Consider the following 22,017-nt stretch of genomic DNA (forward strand, 5'->3'; position numbering starts at 1 on the left):
ACATCCCAACAGTCCTGACATCTCAACAGTCCCGACATCTCTACAGTCCCGATATTCCAACAGTCCCAACATTCCAACAGTCCCGACATCCCAGCAGTCCCGACATCTCAGCAATCCCCAAATCCTGGCAGTCCTAACATTCCAACAGTCTCAATGTCCTGACATTCCCAACATCCCAACAGTCCTAATGTTCTGACTGTCCACACCTTGTGTCCCTATGACATCTACTCTCTGCACGGGAGCCTGAGCAGTTCTCCAGAGCCTACTTGGACAATATCTTTCCTCTGCTAAACCCTGCTGGGGGTTTTCAGCCCCTCTTGAAATGGACGTCCTTCTGCGGCATCTCTGACTTTGCTTTCCCATTGCCTTTGCTCACTCGGCCCCAGCCAACCCCACCTTGCCCTTCCTCCAGGAAGTAAGCCTCTGAGCCACTGCATGGGCTCTTCCCCTCCACGGCTGAACGCTCTTCCTCAGATATCCACACGGCTCACCCTTACCTCAAGTGCTTACCCAATGTCCCCTTCTTGAGGAGGCCCACTCTGGCCCACCCCGGCCCTGCCCGCACTCCCTCCCACCCCGTCCTTTGCTGCACTTTCCCCATGGATCACAGCCCTCCTGACATGCCACTCATGTCCCCTTCATGTTTATTTGTGACGTTTATTGCTTCCCCCGGCAACTAGAGTGAAAGCTCCAAGGACTTCCCAGGTGCCAGGAGCCATGCCCGGCATATCTGTTGCGTTCAATATACATCTGTGGAATGAACTTGAAGCGCTCCCAGAAGGGATGGGTTGGGGAAGCCTCACCTTCACATAAACTGTAGGGGGCACCAGCTCAGATATTTCTCTCTGCATCCGGAATCGCAAGCCAGGGCAGGAGCCCGTCCCTCCGGACAGTAGCATGTGGCCGAAGAGAACCTTCTGGAGGTCGGGGTTGCAGGAAGTTATGCTCTGGGTGGCCATCGTGTGGATGCCAGGGGTGTTTTTCCCTGTCAGGACAGGCAGAGGGAGAAAGAATGTTGGAAGCCAGAGGCTTGGCGGCTGCACACCTGGGCCCCTGCCTCCCAGCGGAAGGCCTTGGGTGCTGGAAACCTCCCTGAGCCTTAGGTAGCACCCAGCAAGGTAGGCAAACCTTAGCTTAGCTGGGCTCCCACCAGGGAATGCCGGGAGCCACCTGGCCAGATGACAGGACTCGGCTGCTCTTGGTTGAGGAAATAAATAGGAATGCTCCACTCTCCTCCAGGAGAATTTATATTCAACTGTTATTGTCAGTTCTTAACATGTAATGCCCTGGTATCGATTGTATAAAAAGATTCCTGTCGAGGCACCATCCTCCTTCCGGCAGCCTTTGAGAAATGACACTGATCTCTCCTTTCTTGGCTCATCATTTGGCCACATGAATAAACTCAAATATAATGAGAACCACCCTGAAGAGATGTGTGCCTTGTATTACTAGGTTGGTGCAAATGTAATCGATTACTTTTGCACCAACCTGATATTTTCTGTTCAACATTGTGAGCCCCTGGGAAGGCTGTGTGGTGCCCTCTGTGCCTCTTGCCTGTGAGAAAAAACTGATGAATAACCTTGGACTCATGACGAAAGGCCCCAAGGGGCATTTAAGAGGAGCCTGGCAGGAAGGCCCTGCTAGCTTCACCGTTCTGGGATGGTGCTCCCGTTCACTGGGACCCAGCCAGACCCCGGGGAGAACTTCCCCACTGTGGGTGAAGAACCTCAATTTCTTCTCTACTTCACATTAGTGGTGCACGTGACCAGGCCATCCCCTGCACAGTTGAACAGGGGAACACAGAGATAAACCAACTAACTTACAGAAGATTCTAAGTGCCAGGTACTCACTGGGTCCTCATCCTGGGGAAATGGTTACTTCCCCGCCCTTAATTCCCCTTTGTCCTTTATGAAGGTGACAAATGAAGAATTGGACTCCAGGGAATACCTGCTTTTCCATGTTGACCAGGGAGATTCCATCTTCCCCATCAGTAGGGATTTCACCCTCTGTCATTTTTCCCATTCCACCAGGACAAATGTACCAGCTGGAGCATTTAGGCAGCTCCATGCTAACTCAAAGTCTCTAGATCAGCCACATTTGTAAAGCTCCCTCCAAATCCAGAGTGATTACATGTCTGTCTTAAATTGTCTTGATTTGTATATTTCAGATTATTTTGTAAGCAGGCAGAGTATAAACCATACATGATGAAAAAGGAGACCTTTTTGGTGAGTTTCCTTCTCTGTAAAATGGGATAATTTTACAGAGGTGGGTTTGGGGGTGGATTCAAGGATCTAACACACACAATGGTCAGTGAAGTGACAGGCGGACTGTAAGTGCCTAGTGAGTGTCAGCTGGTGTCGGAGGAGCTTTTGAAACAGCGTGCCTGTTTGCTACTCAAACCAGACCCCCTCCTGGCAGCCCTACTTCCTTCCTTTCTTCCTTCCTTCCCTTCCTTCCTTCCTTCCTTCCTTCCTTCCTTCCTTCCTTCCTTCCTTCCTTCCTTCCTTCCTTTCCTTCTTTCTTTCCTTTTTTCAGATGGAGTCTCACTCTGTTGCCCAGGCTGGAGTGCAGTAGTGTGATCTCGGCTCACTGCAACCCCCACCTCCCAGGTTCAAGCGATTTCCCTGCCTCAGCCTCCTGAGTAGCTGGGACTATAGGCAATGTGCCACCCTGCCTGGCTAATTTTTGTATTTTTAGTAGAGACGGGATTTCACCATGTTGGCCAGGCTGGTCTTAAACTCCTGACCTCAGGTGATCCACCCGCCTCAGCTTCCCAAAGTGCTGGGATTACAGGCATGAGGCACCATGCCTGGCCCCTTCTTTCTTACAGGGTGTTCACTTGCTCATGTCCAGGCTAATTTCTGTCCCCTTCCTGCGGATTCACCTATGAGTTTTGTCTGGAAGAGCACCTCGGGGCAGAAGAAGCTCTCCTGCCCGACGGTGATCTCTTGGCCATCAGGCAGCTGATATTTCCGTTGGCAGGAAGGTGAATCGGTTTTCATCTTTTCCTTGTCAAAGTCCAAAGCCACATAGCAGCATTTCTCCTTCATGTCCCAGATGTACTCTCAATCCCCTGTGGGACAAAGGAAAAGTGCCAAACAGAAAAAGGCATGAAAATGAGATGAGTTCACAGAAGCGCCTTTGATGAGGTTGAAGCTGCACCACTGGAGCTGTCATTTCTATTTCCATCTCACACTCCTGGCGCTCTTGTTTGTGCCATGCGTTGAGCCTGAGTTTGTGGAAGAGTAGAATAAGTATGTCTTGAACTAAGATAAAAGGGATTAGGAAATTTTAGCGTTCCAGAAGTTGATCTCCTTCTACATATGGTGTATGTTTGGAGGAGGGTTGGGGGGAGCTGGAAAAGCAAACCTGACTTTCTTATCCACTGCTATAAGCAGTGCGGTTGGTGCCCCATCCCCCAGCTGCCACCTGCTCACAGCTGCCACCTGCTCACAGCTGCCCTCTTCTCTGGAGAATTGCCCACAGTGGATCAAAATCCCCACCCAGAAATATCTGGAAGGTCACATACACTCCTTCTCTTTCTGCATGGCTGACAACAGGCTTTAAACCCAGCTGTGTCTTCTCGCTTATGGTTTTACACTTTTTCTATCACTCTTTTTGAGTTGGATCAGGGGAATTCTGCACCGCCCACCTGGAAATGTCACGTGCTCTTCAACACCCTGACGTCTGCCTTCTACCTTCACTCGTTCCACCTAACCTGCTGTTGCCTGGGTCTGTTCTGTACTCCTAGGTCCGAAAACCTGAGGACGCTCTTCGGTTCTTTCCTGACCTCTTTCCCTTGGCAGCTGAGGTTGTCAATCACTCCCTTCTTTCCTTGGCTCCCGGGAGGCTGCACTCTCCTGATATTTGTTCCTTTCTTCATGTAGTTGGGGCTTTGGTGGGGCAAATTTGGGTTCAAATCCCATCTCTGCCATTGACCCTATGCCTGGCTTTAGGCAACTTCATTAACCTCTTAAACCTTCCCTTTCCTTATCTGCAAGAATGGGATAAACGGTCATTCGCAAGACTGTTGGAACGACGAGAGGCAACGATGCTCACCAAGAGCTCACCAGGTGTGACGCATCAATAACATGCTATGACTTTGCCCTGCAATCCTTCTCACTTTCCCTCTAATTGCTGTTATTCTTTAAGGTTCCGTGCTTTGCATCACTTTTGACACAGACCTCTTGGTCTGCAAGGAAGACCCTGGGATGCAAGATTGTAGGCTCACTGGGAATGGGTGTCATGCAGGTTATACAGGCTGGGAATCTAGTCCAGGAACTGGGTGCAGAGAAGGACAGGCACCTTGCCTGGAGCCTTGGGTTCATATCCCAGCTGCTATACCATTTATCATTTATGGAATGTTGGGCAAATCTTCTAATAACCTTCCTAGGCCTCTTCCTATATTTTTTTTTAAGAGACAGGATGTTGCTTTGCTCTGTTACCCAGGCTGGCATGCAGTAGTGTCATCATAGCTCACTATAACCTCTGACTCCTGGGCTCAAGTGTCCTCTTGCCTCAGCCTCCTAAGTAGCTGGGACTACAGGTTGCTCATCACCACACCCTGCTAATTTTTTAATCTTTCTGTAGAGACTGGGTCTTGCCACGTTGCCCAGGCTGATCGCAAACTCCTAGGCTCAAGTTGTCCTCCCACCCCAGCCTCCCAAATTGCTGGGATTACAGACATGAGACATTGAACCTGGCTGCATCTTCCTCTTATAATAGAAATAATTGTTCCCTCTCATAGGGTTACAGTGAGAAGCAATGAGAAAATGCATGTGAGATGTTTACTTGGCCCGGTGCTTTGCAATGGATAAGTTCTCTATAAAGCTTAGCTCATCATCATCTTAACAATTGTCATAACCATCACCATCATTACCACCACCACCACCATCATCACAATCATTGTTACCATTACTATAACCATCATCATCACCGTCACCATCATCACCCATCATCATCACCATCATCATCACCATCACCATCATTGTCAGCATCACCATCATCACCACCATCATCATCACCATCACCACCAATTACCATATGACCATCACCATCATCACCATCACCATCACTATCATCAACATTATCACCATCAATCACAATATGACCATCACCATCATCAGCATCACCATCATCACCATCATGGTCACCATCACTATCACCATCATCGCCACCACCATAATCATTATCATCATTATCATTACCCTTATCATCATCATCAATCCACTAAATGTCCCTAAATATAAATAAAGTTGTTTTTAGAACTCGAATGATGGTCAAGTAGTCTTAGCTTTACACACTGAGGGCTGTAGGTTGAGCTAGCAAAGAAGGCTATTATACCCCAGAGACTAGTTTACCCAGCCAAGAATAGCAATTTCCTACCTGTGCCCACCAATAATTGCCCGTTGTCTTTCAACAGTTGCAGGAGGTACAAGGTTAGGTCCTGGCCAGCTATGTCCACCTGGAAGGTTGACTGATGCAAAGGACAACCATCAGCGATGGGCACGAAGTGTGTCATTCCCTCTCCAGATTCAACAGTCATGCCTAGACAAGAGAACATGTTGGCATCATAATGCAGGGCCAATGACATCCCGTACAATTGTTACATCTGCAGGGAGAGAAGGCAGAGGGGAGCTAACGGAGGAGAAGACAAAGATTCTGAGGAGCCAGCTTTCTTCCCCCAAAGGTGAGTGTACAAGGAGGAACCAAAGGGCTGGCTGTTGTGGATGGTGGCCCACAAGTTTTCTTATGACGCCACACATGCAGGTTTCACAGTAGTGGTCCGAAAGGTAAAAGAGGAAAAATCATACCAGGGATCTTTTCCTTTTATTGTTTGAATTGACAAATAATACTTGTGCAGTACTTACACTGTATGCAAATGCCCATAGCAGCTTTTTTGTTTTTCGTTTTTTGTTTTTTTTTGAGACGGAGTTTTGTGCTGTCACTCAGGCTGGAGTGCAGTGGCGTGATCTGGGCTCACTGCAAGCTCTGCCTCCCAGGTTCACGCCATTCTCGTGCCTCAGCCTCCCGAGTAGCTGGGACTACAGGCGCCCGCCACCATGCCTGGCTAATTTTTTGTACTTTTAGTATAGACGGGGTTTCACCGTGTTAGCCAGGATGGTCTTGATCTCCTGACCTCGTGATCCGCGCTCCTCAGCCTCCCAAAGTGCTGGGATTACAGGCGTGAGCCACCGCACCTGGCCCATAGCAGCTTTATTTACAATAGCCCCAAACTGACAACTCAAATATTCGTTCACAAGTGGATAAAGTACAATGTATTCATATGATGGGCTACTATCCAGCAATCAGAAGACATGAATTCTCAACCCACACACGAGGATAAATCTTCAAGTAATTACGCTGTGTGAAAAAAAAAAAAAAAAGAAACCCAAAAAGAGTGCTGACCTCCTGGTCCATTCATACAAAATTCTAGAAAATGCAGATTCCAAGGCAGCTGGTGGCTGTCTGGGGACAGACTGGAGGGGCAGAGTGTGTGGTGCCAGGGAAAAGATTAGGGATGACAGATACATTCATTATCTTGGTTCTGAAGGCTTCAAGAGTAGACCCATGTGTTAAAACTTAGCAAATTGTACACTTTAAACACATGCAGTTTATTGTATATCAATTACACCTCAAGAAAGCTATTAAGAAAAAAAGTGAGTAAAGTAAACTGTTAAAACCTGGGAGCGAATCGTTTAACCAGGAGGGATGAAAGGGGCTGGAGAGTGCGAGCTGTGTGGGTCTTTGTCTTTCGTTACTGGTCAGGGAGGGAGTGGGCTGCACAAAGTGGTGAGTGTCTCAGCTGGAGGGAGGGGGAGGGTATGGGGCTCCCACAGGACTACTCACCGGAGGTCTGGCCAGAGGCATATAGAGAAAGGACTCCTTGGTTAGCTAAATACAGGGCAGGTATGTTGAAAGTCTCAAACAGCACCTAGGGAGAAACATCAGCCACCCCTGGCAGCAAGGCCCGCAGATGAGGAGGAGGTGGGCTTCCCCTTAACTACCCAGGCAACATGAGTCCCGCCTGCAAGAGGCATTTTGTTCCCCACACAACCCAAGAGAGACCCAGACCACGGGCACAGAAAGACATTCCTCCTTATCCCAGCTTTTCTCCAATGAGCTCTGGGACACTCTCAGTTTCCCAGTCTGTAAAATGGGCTCACACCCATCCTAGCCACCTCTTAGGACTGTGAGGAGACTTGGATTAGATTGTGGACTCCCTGCAGATGGGGTCCTGGGCATAGGGGCTGTCCATCGATGTCTGGTACCTGGCTCAGGGTGATTAGGACAGGTGCACAGTGGCCCCAGGGTGTGAAGTGTTGGGGTGTGGACACTGGGAGCAGCCCAGAGTTCAGGGAAGGGCCTGGCCTGGCAGTGGGACCCCTGGGTTCTAGGCCTGGCTCTTCCAGCATGTGTGACCTTGGGAGATGACTGCTCCTCACTGTGCCTCAGTTTCCTCATCAGGAGAGTGGTGGTAGCTCCCTGGGGATGGCGCTGAGGACAACATGAGTTAACAACCATAAAGCCCATGCCACAGTGCTTAGTGTATACTGAGCATTCTGCAAATGCCATCACTTGCTGGTCCCAGGCCTCAGTTTTCTTATCTGTAAAATGGGAATCGGACCACAGGGAAGGACCCTGAAGACCATGTGAGCTCTGTAACCTTCTGGCCCCACAGCAGGCCCGCAGGAGCCGAGGCTGTCTTTTGTCTTTGTGGGGATTTTTTGAGGCCTGCTGGGGTGGGGTGCAGGATGGAGAGTTCAAAGCAGGGCCCACAGATGTAGAAATATCCCTTTGCCCACAGTGAGGCAAAGCCCCATGCGAGTGGGCTGGCGGTTGCCTGTGGCCTGCAGAAGCCCCCGCCTTCCTCGTGATGTCTGCCCTGGGCTCGTCTTTCTTGGGTTGCCCATCAGGTTCTGCCCACGGGGCTCCAGAAGGAGATCCAGGGAGCGGAGGGGGAGGGCTTGCTGATGTCCCAGCTCCCTCCCTGCTGGGTCCCTCTTCTGAAGCCCACAGCGCCTGGGCGATAGCCCTCCCTGGGAACTGATAACCATCCACTGCTCTTTCAGGCTTAGGGGTGGTAGCAGCTGCCCCAGGACACCCCCGGATACTGCACCCTCTCATGGGGCTTTTTTCTAAAACTCACGCTCACCTTTGTGTATAATCTCTTTATGACCCTCTCACTAAACATGCCCCACGTGAGTGTACCTTTGACTTCCTGCTGGGTCCCTGATACAGTTAGAGGGTGAATTTGGAGAGGACCAGGGCAGAAAGGCAGGCAGTGCACCCAGCAGGTGGGAAGCCGCAGAGGCAGGCTGGACGCCAACCCCACGGCTGGAGCCCTGGCTTATCCCACAGGCCAACCAAACTGGGCCACGGGGCACCTGGGATTTCGCCAAGTGTTCTTCAGCGTGTGTCTGTGGGGTGTCTCTGAGTGAGACCAACACGCGGATCGGGGCTGTGTAAAGCAGACGGCCCTCCTGGGTGTGGGTGGGCCTCATCCAATCAGTTGCAGACCTGATTTGATCAAAAGGACGGAGTAAGAGGTAGCCCCTCTGGCTCGACTGCCTGCACCCAGACGCCAACCCTTTCCTGCCCTCAGACTCGGAGTGAACGTTGGTTCTTTGGGTCTAGAGCCTGCCAGCCTCCAGACTGGAGCCACAGCACGGGCCCTCCTGGGGCTCCAGCTTCCCGACGGCAGAACTTGGAACTTGCCAGCCTCCGTCACTGTGTGAGCCAGGCCCTCATCCTGAATCCCTCTCCATGTCTATGCTCATCCCACCGTTCTGTGTCTCCAGAGAACTTTGCCGCCCCCGCCGGGGAGCGAGATGTCCCCTGCGGAGAGGGCCGTCCCACTCCTTCTCCAGCTCCCCACCGCCTCACGGACACTCGACAGTCTGAAAGTGGGAGCCTGCTGCACCCCGACCAGGCAGCCCAGCTGTGGCCCACTCCTGTGATCCACCTGTCCACAAGCCGAGGAGGACTGAAGGGTCCGCTCAGGGCTTTGTCTTAAATGAGGCGGCAGCTCATGCCTGCACGGTGACGGATGGAGCTGCCATTTCTGGGCCGCTGCGTGTGCCTCTGCAGTGAGCAGGTGGCGCCTCAAGCCCTGGGCCTGTCTGTGGGTCACGGCTCACTGCGGGAGACACTGCTGGGCTCCAGGGACTCTGGGCCAGGTGATGGACCTGTGCAGCTTGCTTAATGAGCTCACCGATGTCCTCATTAGGAGCAGCTAATGATGTGATGGGAACATGGTGGCCAGCCGCAGCCCTGCAGTCCCCACCCCAGCCTTAAGGAGAGTGCCACACCTTCCTCTCTTCTCCAGCCCGGGCCCCTGCCAGGCCCCACTGCCCAGCCCCATCAGGGCCACCCTGTCAACACACACCAGTGCCTCCTGCCTGGTGGGCAGGCCCAAGAGGAAGCTCAGAGAAGAGACCCGGGAGCTTTTAAACCAGAATCAGAGGCCGGAGTCAGACCTGCACCTAGGACAACTGAATTGTGGCTGAGAGTGGAGTTGCAGGATGAGACCACCGGGGTCTAGGCGAGACCGCCAGCGACACTCAGCATGAACTTAGCCAAATTGCTTAAGCTCCCTGCTGCCGCAGGCTATTCATATGTACAAAGGGTAGGATGGTCTACTGCCCCACGGCTGGTTGGAGGGCCTGCCTGAAGTCATGTGTATGCAGTGCCCAGCCCCTGGCTAGCACCTTGGCGTGAGTGTCGAGGGGCGTCCCCTGACCAGCGTCCTCCTCTTGCCAAGCAAGGAGCAAGTGAGGCCGAGGTTGCCCCCCACTCAGGGGAGACCAGATGTTGAGCCCCTGAGGCCCTCACCACCGCTGGCCCTGGTACCTGTGTGACTTTCTCTTTGCTGGGTGTTGGGTTCAAAGGCGGCTCCGTCACCAACATGGGGTGCTGCTCTGGGGCGACGTGGAGCACCTGGTAGAAGGAGTGATGCCAAATCTGGGAGGAGATGGGATGCAGAGTCAGCAGCTTCCTGGGGCCAAGGCCAGGCTTTTGCAAATGGGGCAGGGCCTGGCTGCAGGACCAGGCAGGGCTTTAGGTTTTATTATTTTATATTATCTTATTTTATGTTATATGTTTGACAAAGCAGTGTTTTATTTTTATTTTACTATTTCTATTGTTCTGAGACAGAGTCTCGCTCTGTCGCCCAGGCTGGAGTGTAGTGGCGCGATCTCAGCTCACTGCAACCTCCACCTCCCCGGTTCGAGTGATTCTCCTGCCTCAGCCTCCCAAGTAGCTGGGACTACAGGCACGTGCCACCATGTCCAGCTAGTTTTTGTATTTTCAGTAGAGACAGGGTTTTGCCATGTTGGCCAGGCTGGTCTTGAACTCCTGACCTCGGGTGATGCACCCACCTCAGCCTCCAAAAATGCTGGGATTACAGGTGTGAGCCACTGCACCCAGCCGTCAAAGCAGCATTGTAAATAGCACTTGCGATGGCTGAGTGACAGAGAGGGCATCCTGATCTCAGGGAGCAGCAGGGGGACAGCGTGGCTTCAGCAAGACGCAGAACCTCCACTCGGTCACCATGCCTGGGGCTAGGACGTGGGGCTGAGACCAGTGAGGCCCAGGGCTTGGCTAGAGCATCTCATGGTCTGATAGGGTCAGAAGGGTGTGACATAGACTGGGACTCAGACGGGTGGATGCTGCACAGGGAGAGAGTGTAGGTGTAAGCCCAGCATGAACGGAAGCTCCACCACACACCAGGCCAGCCCTGGACAAGGGACCTGACTCTGTTGAACCTCATTCCTCATCCTCAAAACAGGAAATGTTCCCTGCCTCACAGAGGAGTGTGACAGTGAAATGGTGGCCTCACCAAGAAGTCTGGTGCATTCATGTCCCACGGCTGCCATCACAAAGCCCCAGAGACAGGCACCTCGTACCACAGACACTCATTGTCTCCCATTCTGGAGGCTGGAGTCCCAGATGAAGGTGCCACAGGGCTGGTTCCTCCCGAGGCCTCTCTCCTCGGCTTGCAGGCACTGTCTTCTTCTGGTGGCGTCCTCACAGGGTCCCCCGCTGTGTGTCTGCATCTAACTTCCTCTTCTGATAAGGCCCCAATCACACCGAATTAGGGCCCACCCTAATGATCTCTTCTTAACCTACTTGCCGCTTTAAAGCCGCTATCTCCAAGCACAGTCACACTCTGAGGCATTGGAGGCTAGGGTTTCACGTGTAAATGTTGGGGGACACAATTCAGCCCCTCACACCTGGTACAGCAGGGGCTCAGTACACCATGGTTGGTTATCAGGTGTGAGTCGGCTGCCTGTCCCTGTGGGGGGATGTGCCCCTGGGGGAGGGCAGTGTAAAGGGGCGGCCTCCTGCAGGCAGGCACAGAACCTGGAAGCATGAGGCCACAATCCCCGTGAAAGAGCAAGAGCCAAGCGTCAGCTGCAGGTGTGGCCCATCCACAGATGACCAGCCTGAGGCAGGAAAAGGACACAGCCAGAAATGAGCTTGGAATAGTCTCCTGAAGATGGGGTGGGGTGATGAGAGGGAGGAGGTGGGAGGCGTGGGCACAGAGGAGGGTCACTGTGTGATGCTGGCAATTCAGGGAAGATGGTGAAGCCAGGAGCCAGGACCCCTGAAGCCACGCAGGAGCCAGCACCTTGGGCTCCCTCAGGCAGGTGAGCCCCCAACAAGGCAGCAGAGGGCGGGGGGCCCCTGGGGCCCATAGCTGAAGCCGTGCTTTCCAAGACCTGCTTACGTTGCCCATGTTTCTGCATTCCCTGTCACACCGGGAGCCACAGCCACAGCTCTGCAGGAGAAAATGCTTGTGAATGGTGCTCCCACTGCCCCCGCCAAGATGGCCCCACGGCCCTCAGCCCCTGGAAGTCACGCCCTGTGCAGACCTTTCCCACATGGAATCAGGACTGGTTTGTGACCAACAGAATGTGGCAGAAGTAACAGTGCAACGGCCCGGGCTGTGCCATGGTGGCCTGGTGCCTCCACCTTGGCCTTTTCCATAGTTCCCCGTGGGGGAAGCCAACCGCCAGGCTGGCAGGACATCGAGCAGCCCTGGGGGGAGACCCCCATGCAGAGGAAGCACCCCGTGGCCACCTGATACTGCCACCTTGGAAGGGGCTCCTCCAGCCCCAGTCAAGCCTGCAGCCGACACAGCCCCTGAGCTGTGGCAGCCACTTGAGACCCCGAGCCAGAACCAGCCTGAGGAGTCACTCCCAGATTCCTGACCCACAAAACTGCGAGAGATGACCATTGGCATTTTCAGCCTCTGCATTTGGGGCTAATGTGTGAAGCCAGCATTAGAACATTGTGATAAGTTGAATTGTGTCTCCCCAAAATTCATATTTTGAAGTCTTAGCCCCCGTACATCTGAATGGGACCTTATTTGGAAACAGGGTTGTTGCAGATGCCATCACTTAAGAGGAGGCTGGGTCCCCAATCCCATAGGAAGGAGGAAATGTGGACACAGACACAGAGAATGCCACGTGAACCTGAAGGCAGACATCGGGGTGACACATCTGTGAGCCAAGGGGAGCCAAAGACTGACAGCCACCAGGGGAAAGGCCCAGGACACAGGCTCCAGCACGGCCCTACAAGGAACCAGCTCGGCCCACACCTTGACCTTGGACTTCCAGCCTCCAGGATGGTGAGGCAATGAATTCCTGCTGTTGAAGCCGCCTTGTCTGTGGCTAGGACAGGGACATGGTAACTAACAGGTACATCCTCTAAGGCAGTGCACTGCCTGTCCAAATGCACATGGAGGTCCTAGCCAGAACCTCAGTTACTAAATGAGGGAGCTGCAAGTTCACCATACTTACACTTCTTACTGTTTGGGACTGAAGACTTTTTTGCCATTTGTTTGTCTTCTTTGAGACAGGGTCTCCTTCTGTTGCCCAAGCTGGAGCACAGGGTTGCAATCACAGCTCACTGCAGCCTCCACCTTCCAGGCTCAAGCAATCCTCCCACCTCAGCCTCCCCAGTAGCTGGGACTACAGTGGCACACCACCACAGCCAGATTATTTTTTAATTTTTTGTAGACATGGATTCTCACTGTGTTTCCCAGGTTGGACTCAAACTCCTGCACTCAATCTGTCCACCTGCCTTGGCCTCCCAAAGGGCTGGAATTACAAGCATGAGCCACTACGCCCGGCCAGGACTGAGGACTTTTTATCCATCATCCCCCTCAGCCCTCACAGCAGGGTCTGTGTTAGGAAGGCCTGCACCCCTGTCTCATAGCTGGACCTAGCTAGGGAGGCCTATGAACACGTCCTGCCTGGCAGAAGCTGTGCCCGCCTTCTCCATGTTTTCCCAGTTGGTTGTCGTTGCCCGAGAAATGGGATATTGCACGTTGAGTTTCCCTCGTCTTTTCTGAACCTCCTCTCCAATGAACCAGTCTTCCTCTTCCATCCCCACAAATACGTTCTGAAAGACACAGGCCAGGACAGATCAGCTTCTAGGGGTGACTGGGGTTGGACTCCCCTGCAGCTGGCTTTCATTTGTGGAGACCCAGTGAGCAGTGGCTGGGAGGCCACAGTGGCCTTCGTGGGAGACTCCAAGTCACAGCACCGGCATCCACGACCTCCCCGAGCCCTGTGAGCTATTTCAGAAATGGCCACTAAGAGGTTTTAGCAAACTACCTGCAAGGTAAGAGTGTGCCCAAGGAGTCGTTCCTAGGACATTCGTCCTGTCCACTTCGTAGATGAGGAAACTGGGGACAGCAAGGAGAGATGCTGCTGAGGAAGGAGAGGTGAGGGGAGATGCACCAGGAATGCCACAGTGCTGCTAGAGGATCAAATCGATTAAGCCCACTGGCAAGAATGCATTTCATAAGCTGACATCGTGGTAGGAGGGATCGTCACTGCTTCCACATTTGCTTCGGAAGGTTGACCAGAAAAGGGTCTGTGATGTAATTCAACTTATGTTATTTTTTAGGAAGATAAACCTGGCTACTTTCATGGCAGATTAAGCTATCCGTTCCGTCATTCAGAGGTGATTTTACTTGACGGCCCATGTGTTCATCTGGGTCCACTGAGAAACAGACACCAGGATGGAATGAAAGGTGCAAGGATGTGATTAGGGAATACGCACACGTCGGGGACAATTGGGAGACAGCAGGACAAAGATCGAAGAGACAACAGGCTGCTGTCCAAGTCTGAGCCTGGGTGCAGGAAACAGGGAAGCAGATTGGGTGGGTGACCTTAGCCACCATGCCGTCTAAGGGAAGGCTTTGCAAGGTTGTTGGAGAGTTCTTGAGCCAGGCTCAATTATTACAGGAGTGCTGGGTTTCCCGAAAATGGGCTTGACTTGCCTTGGTGTCACTGCCATCCTCAGTCATTGGCTGGGAGTGGCAGGTAGGAAGGATGGCCTCAGTGCAATGGTGCTGTGCCACAGTGACATAATGGTGCCATGCTGCAATGAGGCCATGGTGCCATGGTGCAGTGACATCATGGTGCCACGGTGCAATGACGTCATGGTGCCATGCTGCAGTGACATAATGGTGCCATGCTGCAATGAGGCCATGGTGCCACGGTGCAGTGATGTCATGGTGCCACGGTACAGTGACGTCATGGTGCTGTGCTGCAGTGACATAATGGTGCCATGCTGCAATGACGCCATGGTGCTGTGCTGCAGTGACATAATGGTGTCATGCTGCAATGACCTCATGGTGCCATGGTGCAGTGACGTCATAGTGCTATGGTGCAATGATGTCATGGTGCCATGGTGCAATGGTGCATGTGGTGGAACAACCATGCCATGGTGCAGTGGCTCAATGGTGCCATGATGCCAGGTGCAAGAGTGCAATGCTGCAGAGATGCAATGGAGCAGTGATTTCAGAGTGAGGCCCCCTCTCCAGGCTGCCACAGCTCACCTGCTCAGAGCTTTTCTATCTTAGGAGTTTGTCTCTTCAGCAGAAGAGGTTTGGATTTGGGATGAGAATCACCAGCTATGAGACCTGGGGAAAGTCGTTTCCCTTCTCTGAGCCTCCATCTCCTCTGAGCCTCCATCTTCTTCTCTGAGCCTCCATCTCCCTCTCTGAGCCTCCATCTCCTTCTCGGAGCCTCCATCTCCTTCTCGGAGCCTCCATCTTCTTCTCGGAGCCTCCATCTCCTTCTCTGAGCCTCCATCTCCTTCTCGGAGCCTCCATCTTCTTCTCAGAGCCTCCATCTCCTTCTCTGAGCCTCCATCTCCTTCTCGGAGCCTCCATCTCCCTCTCAGAGCATCCATCTTCTTCTTGGAGCCTCCATCTCCTTCTCTGAGCCTCCATCTCCCTCTCTGAGCCTCCATCTCCCTCTTGGAGCCTCTAACTCCTTCTCTGAGCCTCCATATTCTTCTCTGAGCCTCCATCTTCTTCTCTGAGCCTCCATCTCCTTCTCGGAGCCTCCATCTCCCTCTCCGAGCCTCCATCTCCCTCTCCGAGCCTCAATCTTCTTCTCGGAGCCTCCATCTCCTTCTCTGAGCCTCCATCTCCCTCTCCGAGCCTCCATCTCCTTCTCTGAGCCTCCATCTTCTTCTCTGGGCCTCCACCTTTTTCTCTGAGCCTCCATCTTCTTCTCTGGGCCTCCATCTTCTTCTCTGGGCCTCCATCTTCTTCTCTGAGCCTCTATCTTCTTCTCTGTCCAGTGGGAACAATGACCTCTCTTCCTCACACCTCACCATGGCGCTGCTGGAGGTTCAAGTCGATTAAGCCCACCAGCAGGAATGCATTTCATAAGCTGACATCATGGCAGGAGGGATTGTCACTGCTGCCACCTCCTCGAACGTTTCTCAGCCACCCACATCTAAGTGTAGTGGGTAGGAGGGACAAAGTCACGGGTGTGCAGAAGAAACAATGTTTTCTCCAGTTCGAAGTTGCTGTTTGAGATAAAAAGTTGGATAGTGCTGGGCCTGGTGTCCTTTCGTCAGGAGGCCTGTGGGTCAGAACGGCTGCTCTACTTGGAAGGGACCCATTGACTTTGGGCAATGCCTTCATCCTGCCTCTCTGTTCTCACAAGTTCTCCTACAAGGGGTCTCACTGCCATCTTGGCTGCCAGACTTAAGCCTTAGAAGGGGCGTGGGGGTGGCGGAGCCCCGAGGGACACCCTGGGTCTCCGTGGCTGTGACTTCTTGACTTGGGAGTTAAGGGCACTGCATCGAGCTTGTGGGAAGGGACATGGAGCTTAGATCTAGAAAAAAAGGTGACCTCTCTCAGAGACAGAAACTTACGCCCAGCCACCCATGAAAATAAAATCAAATCAAGAGCCCAATCTGCTGTGGTTGAGTGAAGCAGTCTGCTGCCCCATAGTTCATCTTGGTCACTTATTCTGTTTTGGCAAAGAATTTTCCTCTTGCTGTGATCTTGTGTTTCGCCATCTAGGTCAGCATTCCCCAACCTTTTTGGCACCAGGGACCAGTTTCATGGAAGACAATTTTTGCACTGAGCAGGGCAGGGGATGGTTTCAGGATGATTCAAGGGCATTACATTTATTGTGTGCGTCCCTGAGCTTGTTTTCCTGCAACTAGGACAGTCCCACATGGGGGTGATGGGAGACAGTGACAGTGCCTACAGCCTAGCTGGGGTGGATTCGGAGGGGAGAGCCTCTCACTCTCAGCAGATGCTCCCTAATGCACCCCCTCTAAGTCAATTCATACTCCAAGTATAAGGCCCCTTCCCTGGAGGAGGGGCTGAGAGCTGAGATGAAATTCCACACTGTAACTGTAGTGAGTTGAATGATGCCCACCCCCCTATCATTATGTCCACCTGGAGTCTCAGGTGACTTTATCTGCATCAAGTGTCTTTGCAGAAGTGATAGTTAAGAATCTCGGCCGGGCACGGTGGCTCACGCTTGTAATCCCAGCACTTTGGGAGGCTGAGGCGGGCGGATCACGAGGTCAGGAGATCGAGACCACGGTGAAACCCCGTCTCTACTAAAAATACAAAAAATTAGCCGGGCGTGGTGGCGGGCGCCTGTAGTCCCAGCTACTCGGAGAGGCTGAGGCAGGAGAATGGCATGAACCCGGGAGGCGGAGCTTGCAGTGAGCCGAGATCGCACCACTGCACTCCAGCCTGGGCGACAGAGCGAGACTCTGTCTCAAAAAAAAAAAAAAAGAATCTCAAGATGAGAATCACCTTGGATTCACCTGGATGGGCCCCAAATCCAATGACAAGTCTCCTTCTAAGAGAGAGGCAGGAGGAGATTTGAGACAGAAAAGGAAAAAGAGGAGGCCATGTGAAGACCGAGGCAGCCAAGGGATCCCTGGAGCCCCCAGGAGCTGGAAGAGGCAGGAAAGATCAGCTGCGAGAGCCCTGGGAGGAAGCCAGCCCTGCTGACACCTTGCTTTCAGACTCCAGGTCCCCAGAACTATGAGGAAATACATTTCTGGTTTTTTTTTTAGATGAAGTCTCACTCTATCGCCCAGGCTGGAGTACAGTGGTGCGATCTCAGCTCACTGCAGCCTCTGCCTCCTGGGTTCAAGCGATTCTCCTGCCTCAACCTCCAGAGTAGCTGGAATTACAGGCGCCCGCCACCATGCCCAGCTAATTTTTGTATTTTTAGTAGAGACGGGGTTTTGCCATGTTGGCCAGGCTGGTCTCAAACTCCTGACCTCAGGTGATCCACCCACCTCGGTCTCCCAAAGTGCTGGGATTACAGGCGTGAGCCACTGCACATGGCCACATTTCTGTTGTTTTAAGTGAATACACGAATATATTAGTCATTGTTATCATCACTGCCATCGTCATCATTGCTAAACACTCCCTATGGTCCAGAAACTGCACCAAACATACGTTTACTCATCTCATTTAACCTTCAGGCCGAATCTATGAGATACATACTTTGGACAATCGCATTATGCAAAAGAGATGCCTCTGCCACAGCAGCACCCTTGCCCTGAGTCATGCATGTGCTGTGGACAGGGCTGAGATTGGAGCCTCAGTCTCCCCTGCCCTGAAGCCCCAGCTCTTAACAACTGAGCTCCACAATCTCCAAGCAGCAAGCTGGTTGGCTAGCTTGAGTGCAGGCCCCTGCAATTTGCCAGGGTGGCCCCTGCTATGATCCCTGCCACTTGGACAGCGAGGAGGAAATCCACTGGCTCCCAGCATCCATGTGCATTTTATCCTCTTAGAGAGGGAGATGGGATTTTCTCCTCTGTCACAGCTCTGGGATCCAGTGTATCTTGGATAATTAGAAACATTGCCAATAATTTGCTCCAAGTGCTGCAAAGCGCAAGGGTGATGGCCATAAGGTCCCGCGACATCTGAGATCTTCTGTGTCATGATGCTGCTCCCTACCACAGACGATTGGAACTTTTGGAGGATGAGCTCCATGATCCAGAGCATGAGCTGGGGACGCAGATGCACTGGGGGGTCTTTCCCCCACCACTGTGTCACCACGTGGATTCGAGAAGTCACCTCTCGGAGCAGGTGGTTCCTCTTCAGGGAGAAGGAGCATCTCTGTCCCCACCTGGCATGCGGCCAGGCTCAGACCCACTCGCCGAGTTTCGGTTATGATGCAACTGTGTTTTCCGGGGGAGGGGGATGAGCAGCTGGTTTTTAAAGGGGCCAGAGCTTCCGTTTGGGAGGATGAGAACGTTCTGGAGATAGATGGTGGTGAATGTTCTTGATGCCACTGAACTGTGCAGTTAACACATCTTTACACTGTTTATACTTTACCACAACAGAAACACCTGTGTTTCTAAATTCCCTTGAAACACAGGAAGATCTGGTGATGTGGGGTCCAGTTGCTGGCATGTCAGAGACAGGCCTCTTGGAGGGCCTGTGTCCGGTTCCCCACCTGCCCTCCTACTGCCTTCCTGTCATGGAAGCTGAGTGTCCGTTGCCACTCACCCTAATGGACTCCCGTTTATCCTAAAGGTGAATTGCTCCTTCTCTGTGTCCATACCTCTCTGAATGTGGGAAGAGCCAGAGATGGGAGACGGGCAGTAAGACTGATTTTTCACAACGCGTCTACTTTACTGATTTACACGTCGCTGCTCCCTCTAAGCCTGCAGTTCTCAGAGTGGGCCACGTGCTGGGAGTGGTGAGAGGGGCAAGGCCTTGCTCACCCCATCTCCCACCCCGGACCAGCTGAGGCAGAGACTCTAGGTGGCCCGGCCATCTGTGTGGTACCAAGCCCAGTGCTCCCAACTTGGATTTGTGGAGGCACGTTCGCTCCCACCACGCCCTGCTCAGGGGACTGCCTTGGCCACCCTGTGGGAGAAGGGATGGGGCTGACCAGGCCGGCGGGCCACCTCTGGATGAGCAGCACCCCACAGGGAGGGGACCCCGACGTCACTCACATCGTGCCGAAGTTTCCCGAGGACAGTGGGGAACACGCCCATTGGGCTTTCCATTCCTGCAAATCCCACCTTGCTGAAGCCAGAGCCGTAGTCACAGATGAGGGGCACACTGTCCATGGTGGTGAGGCTGCGGGAGAGAACACACGGTTACCCACGCCACTGCATGGCACTGGTCCCTGGGACAGGCACTGTGCTGGGCATTAGGCTCAGGGTTCATAGCGCCCGGGGGCTCAGAGCAGTGTGGGTGGCCCCCACACCCAGAGCTGGGCCCTGGGCGGGCAAGAGCCACTTCCAGGATGCTGTGTGCAGTTTGCTGGAAGGGCGTCCTTTCCGATGACCATTCGCACATGGCTGCCCTGGAGAAGGGAGGATTAGGGGGGCCCTGCACTAAGGCTTTGGCCTCCACCTGTTTCTAGCAAACTCTGTGACCTGCTTCGCCATCACTTATCTGAAGCAGCCCCTCTCCCCTTCGTGGAAGGGGGAGACCCCAAGAGGAGCTGGGGCCCTGGGTGGTCTGCAAGCTATGGTCACAGCCGGATTCTTGATTTCCAGCTCCAACGCTGCCTCATCCAGGAGGCTTCACTGGCCTCCTGGCCCAGGTTGAAACCATTCTCTCCCTCTGCTTTGCTACTAGAGAACGTTTTCCATGTTTTTGCATGTTTAGAAAACACGCAGAAAGATACAGAGCATCAAAATCACCTGCGGTCCCCGCCCGTGGTCACCCCTCTGATATTTTGGCATTTCTACTTTTTTTAAGACAAAGTCTCCCTCTGTCACCCAGGCTGGAGTGCAGTGGCATGATCTTGGCTCACTGCAACCTCCACCTCTCAAGTTCAAGGGATTCTCCTGTCTCAGCCTCCCGAGTAGCTGGGATTGCAAGTGTGAGCCACCGCACCCGGTCACTTTTTTGTATTTTTAGTAGAGACAGGGTTTCGCCATGTTGACCAGCCTGGTCTCGAACTCCTGACCTCAGGTGATCCGCCTGCCTCGGCCTCCCAAAGTGCCGGGATTACAGGCATGAGTCACCATGCCCAGCCTGTTTTCAACCTACTTTTATGCACTGTATAGGTTTTTAAAAAATCGACTACCCTCAAAAATGAATGAGTCCATTTTCTTTTTTGAATATTGCATTGTGATTAAATATTTACCAGACAAATGTTTTCTTCATTTTATACGTGACTTTTGGACCTTTTTTCGATAAAGAAGGAATACAGGCTGATTGTAGAAAATAGAGAAAACTGTGAAGAAAGAAAAAACCCTTTCCAAATCCTGCTAATCAGAGGTAACCTTTGCCAATATTCAGCTATCTACCCTGACAGTTGTCACAGAAAACAGAGGGGTCTCCGTTCATCTAGTGCCTCTGTGAACAGCTATGTGAGGTGCAACTCAGTGGGGCACCAGGGCGTCTCTCACTAAGTTGCTAGGTATACACACTACACATATTACAGTATGTACGGTTTTATGTTAGACTTCTCAGTGGAACCTTATAGCCATTTGTGTGTTACGGAGTATTTGATGGAAACGTTTTCCTTCTAACACCATCTACCACATCTGCTATGAATCCTCTGTGGAGCCTGTAGGTCCTATTTTTTTTGGTCACTGTCAGCAACTCTGGGATAATCTCCTTAGTCATCTTTCTTTTTCCTGCATTTTGAATCAGCCCCTTTCCATCACCTCCTTCAAATGACTAGTTGGAAGAGCAAGAATTTTTAAAGGCTCCTTAAACATCTTGCCAAATTGCTGTCCAGAAACATCGGTCAGTTTGCCACAGCCACATCAGGCCCTCGTCACACGGGGCTGCTGTCATCTCTGCAGGCCACTGTCTCGCATCTCCACGTCAGGCCCACGCCCCCCACTCTGTATACTGCATACTCAGCTGATATGGCTGGATGGCTTTTGAACCCACCTGGTCTCTCATGTGGGGGCTTCATAACCTTCCTCTCTGGAATATTTGCTGGTGTCCCATCTGTCTGCATGCTGACTGCGTATCTGCAACCAGGCTGTTGCTTCTGGAAGGCCAGGCATCAGCTGCCCGTTAATTCCTGTGTGTCCTCGACACGCAGGGATGGAGGAGGCTTTGGTTACTACAGTTTTGTAGTATAGTTTGAAGTCTCATAATGCCAGGTTTGTGCTTTTGCTCAGGATTGTTTTGGCTATTCAGAGTTTTTTCTAGTTCTGTACAAATTTTAAGCTTTTTCTAATTCTGTGAAGAATGTCCTTGGTATTTTGGTAGGGATTGTGTTTAATCTGTAGATTACTTTAGGTTCTATGATCATTTTAACAATATTTTTGGATCCACGAGTATGGAATGTCATTCCATTTGTTTTTATTTTTTGTCAGTCACTTCTTAAATTTATTCCTAGGTATTTCATTTTTCATAGCTATTGTAAATGGCATCATCTTCTTGATTTCCTTTTTAGCTATTCGTTGTCCATATATAGCAATGCTACTGATTTTATATGTCAATTTTTTTATCTTCACTAAATTCATTCATCAATTCTAAAAGATTTTTGGTAGAGTCCTTAGGATTTTCTATATATAAGATCATATTGTCTGCAAATAAGAATAATTTGACTTTTTGCTTTCTAATTTGCAGTAGAGCCTGAGACATGAGGGGCAGTTGACAGCACAGGAAACCCTTGGGTGCGTTTCCTGACCTGACCCTCACTGCAGTGACAGGTGTGATGGCATCAATGATGTTGATAGTGATGATGATGACAATGATGATGGTCACTATGACAATGATGATGATGA

The 22,017-nt window shown here is 52.0% G+C and overlaps 1 protein-coding gene across 7 annotated transcripts in view; it reads right to left on the reverse strand.

The window, feature by feature from the left end:
- Positions 1–22,017, reverse strand: part of LOC131383616 (actin) — a 38,387-nt gene that overhangs the window by 3,022 nt on the left and 13,348 nt on the right. For 2 of the 7 annotated variants that reach the window (XM_058439830.1, XM_058439829.1), the window contains exons 3-9: positions 19,264–19,390; positions 13,282–13,410; positions 9,853–9,963; positions 6,850–6,934; positions 5,386–5,547; positions 2,885–3,073; positions 804–985 (exon numbers count right to left, since the gene is read on the reverse strand). In XM_058439830.1, the coding sequence (XP_058295813.1) occupies positions 3,066–3,073; positions 5,386–5,547; positions 6,850–6,934; positions 9,853–9,963; positions 13,282–13,410; positions 19,264–19,380 (612 nt within the window). In that variant the 5' untranslated portion in view covers positions 19,381–19,390 and the 3' untranslated portion in view covers positions 804–985; positions 2,885–3,065. Of the gene's footprint in view, positions 1–803; positions 986–2,884; positions 3,074–5,385; positions 5,548–6,849; positions 6,935–9,852; positions 9,964–13,281; positions 13,411–13,625; positions 13,719–19,263; positions 19,391–22,017 lie in introns of those variants that run through there. The other 5 variants (XM_058439831.1, XM_058439834.1, XM_058439828.1 and 2 more) reach the window with 5 other exon arrangements.

The sequence above is a fragment of the Hylobates moloch genome, unplaced genomic scaffold (genome assembly GCF_009828535.3).
Source record: "Hylobates moloch isolate HMO894 unplaced genomic scaffold, HMol_V3 SCAFFOLD_5, whole genome shotgun sequence".
Classification (NCBI taxonomy): Eukaryota; Metazoa; Chordata; class Mammalia; order Primates; family Hylobatidae; genus Hylobates; species Hylobates moloch.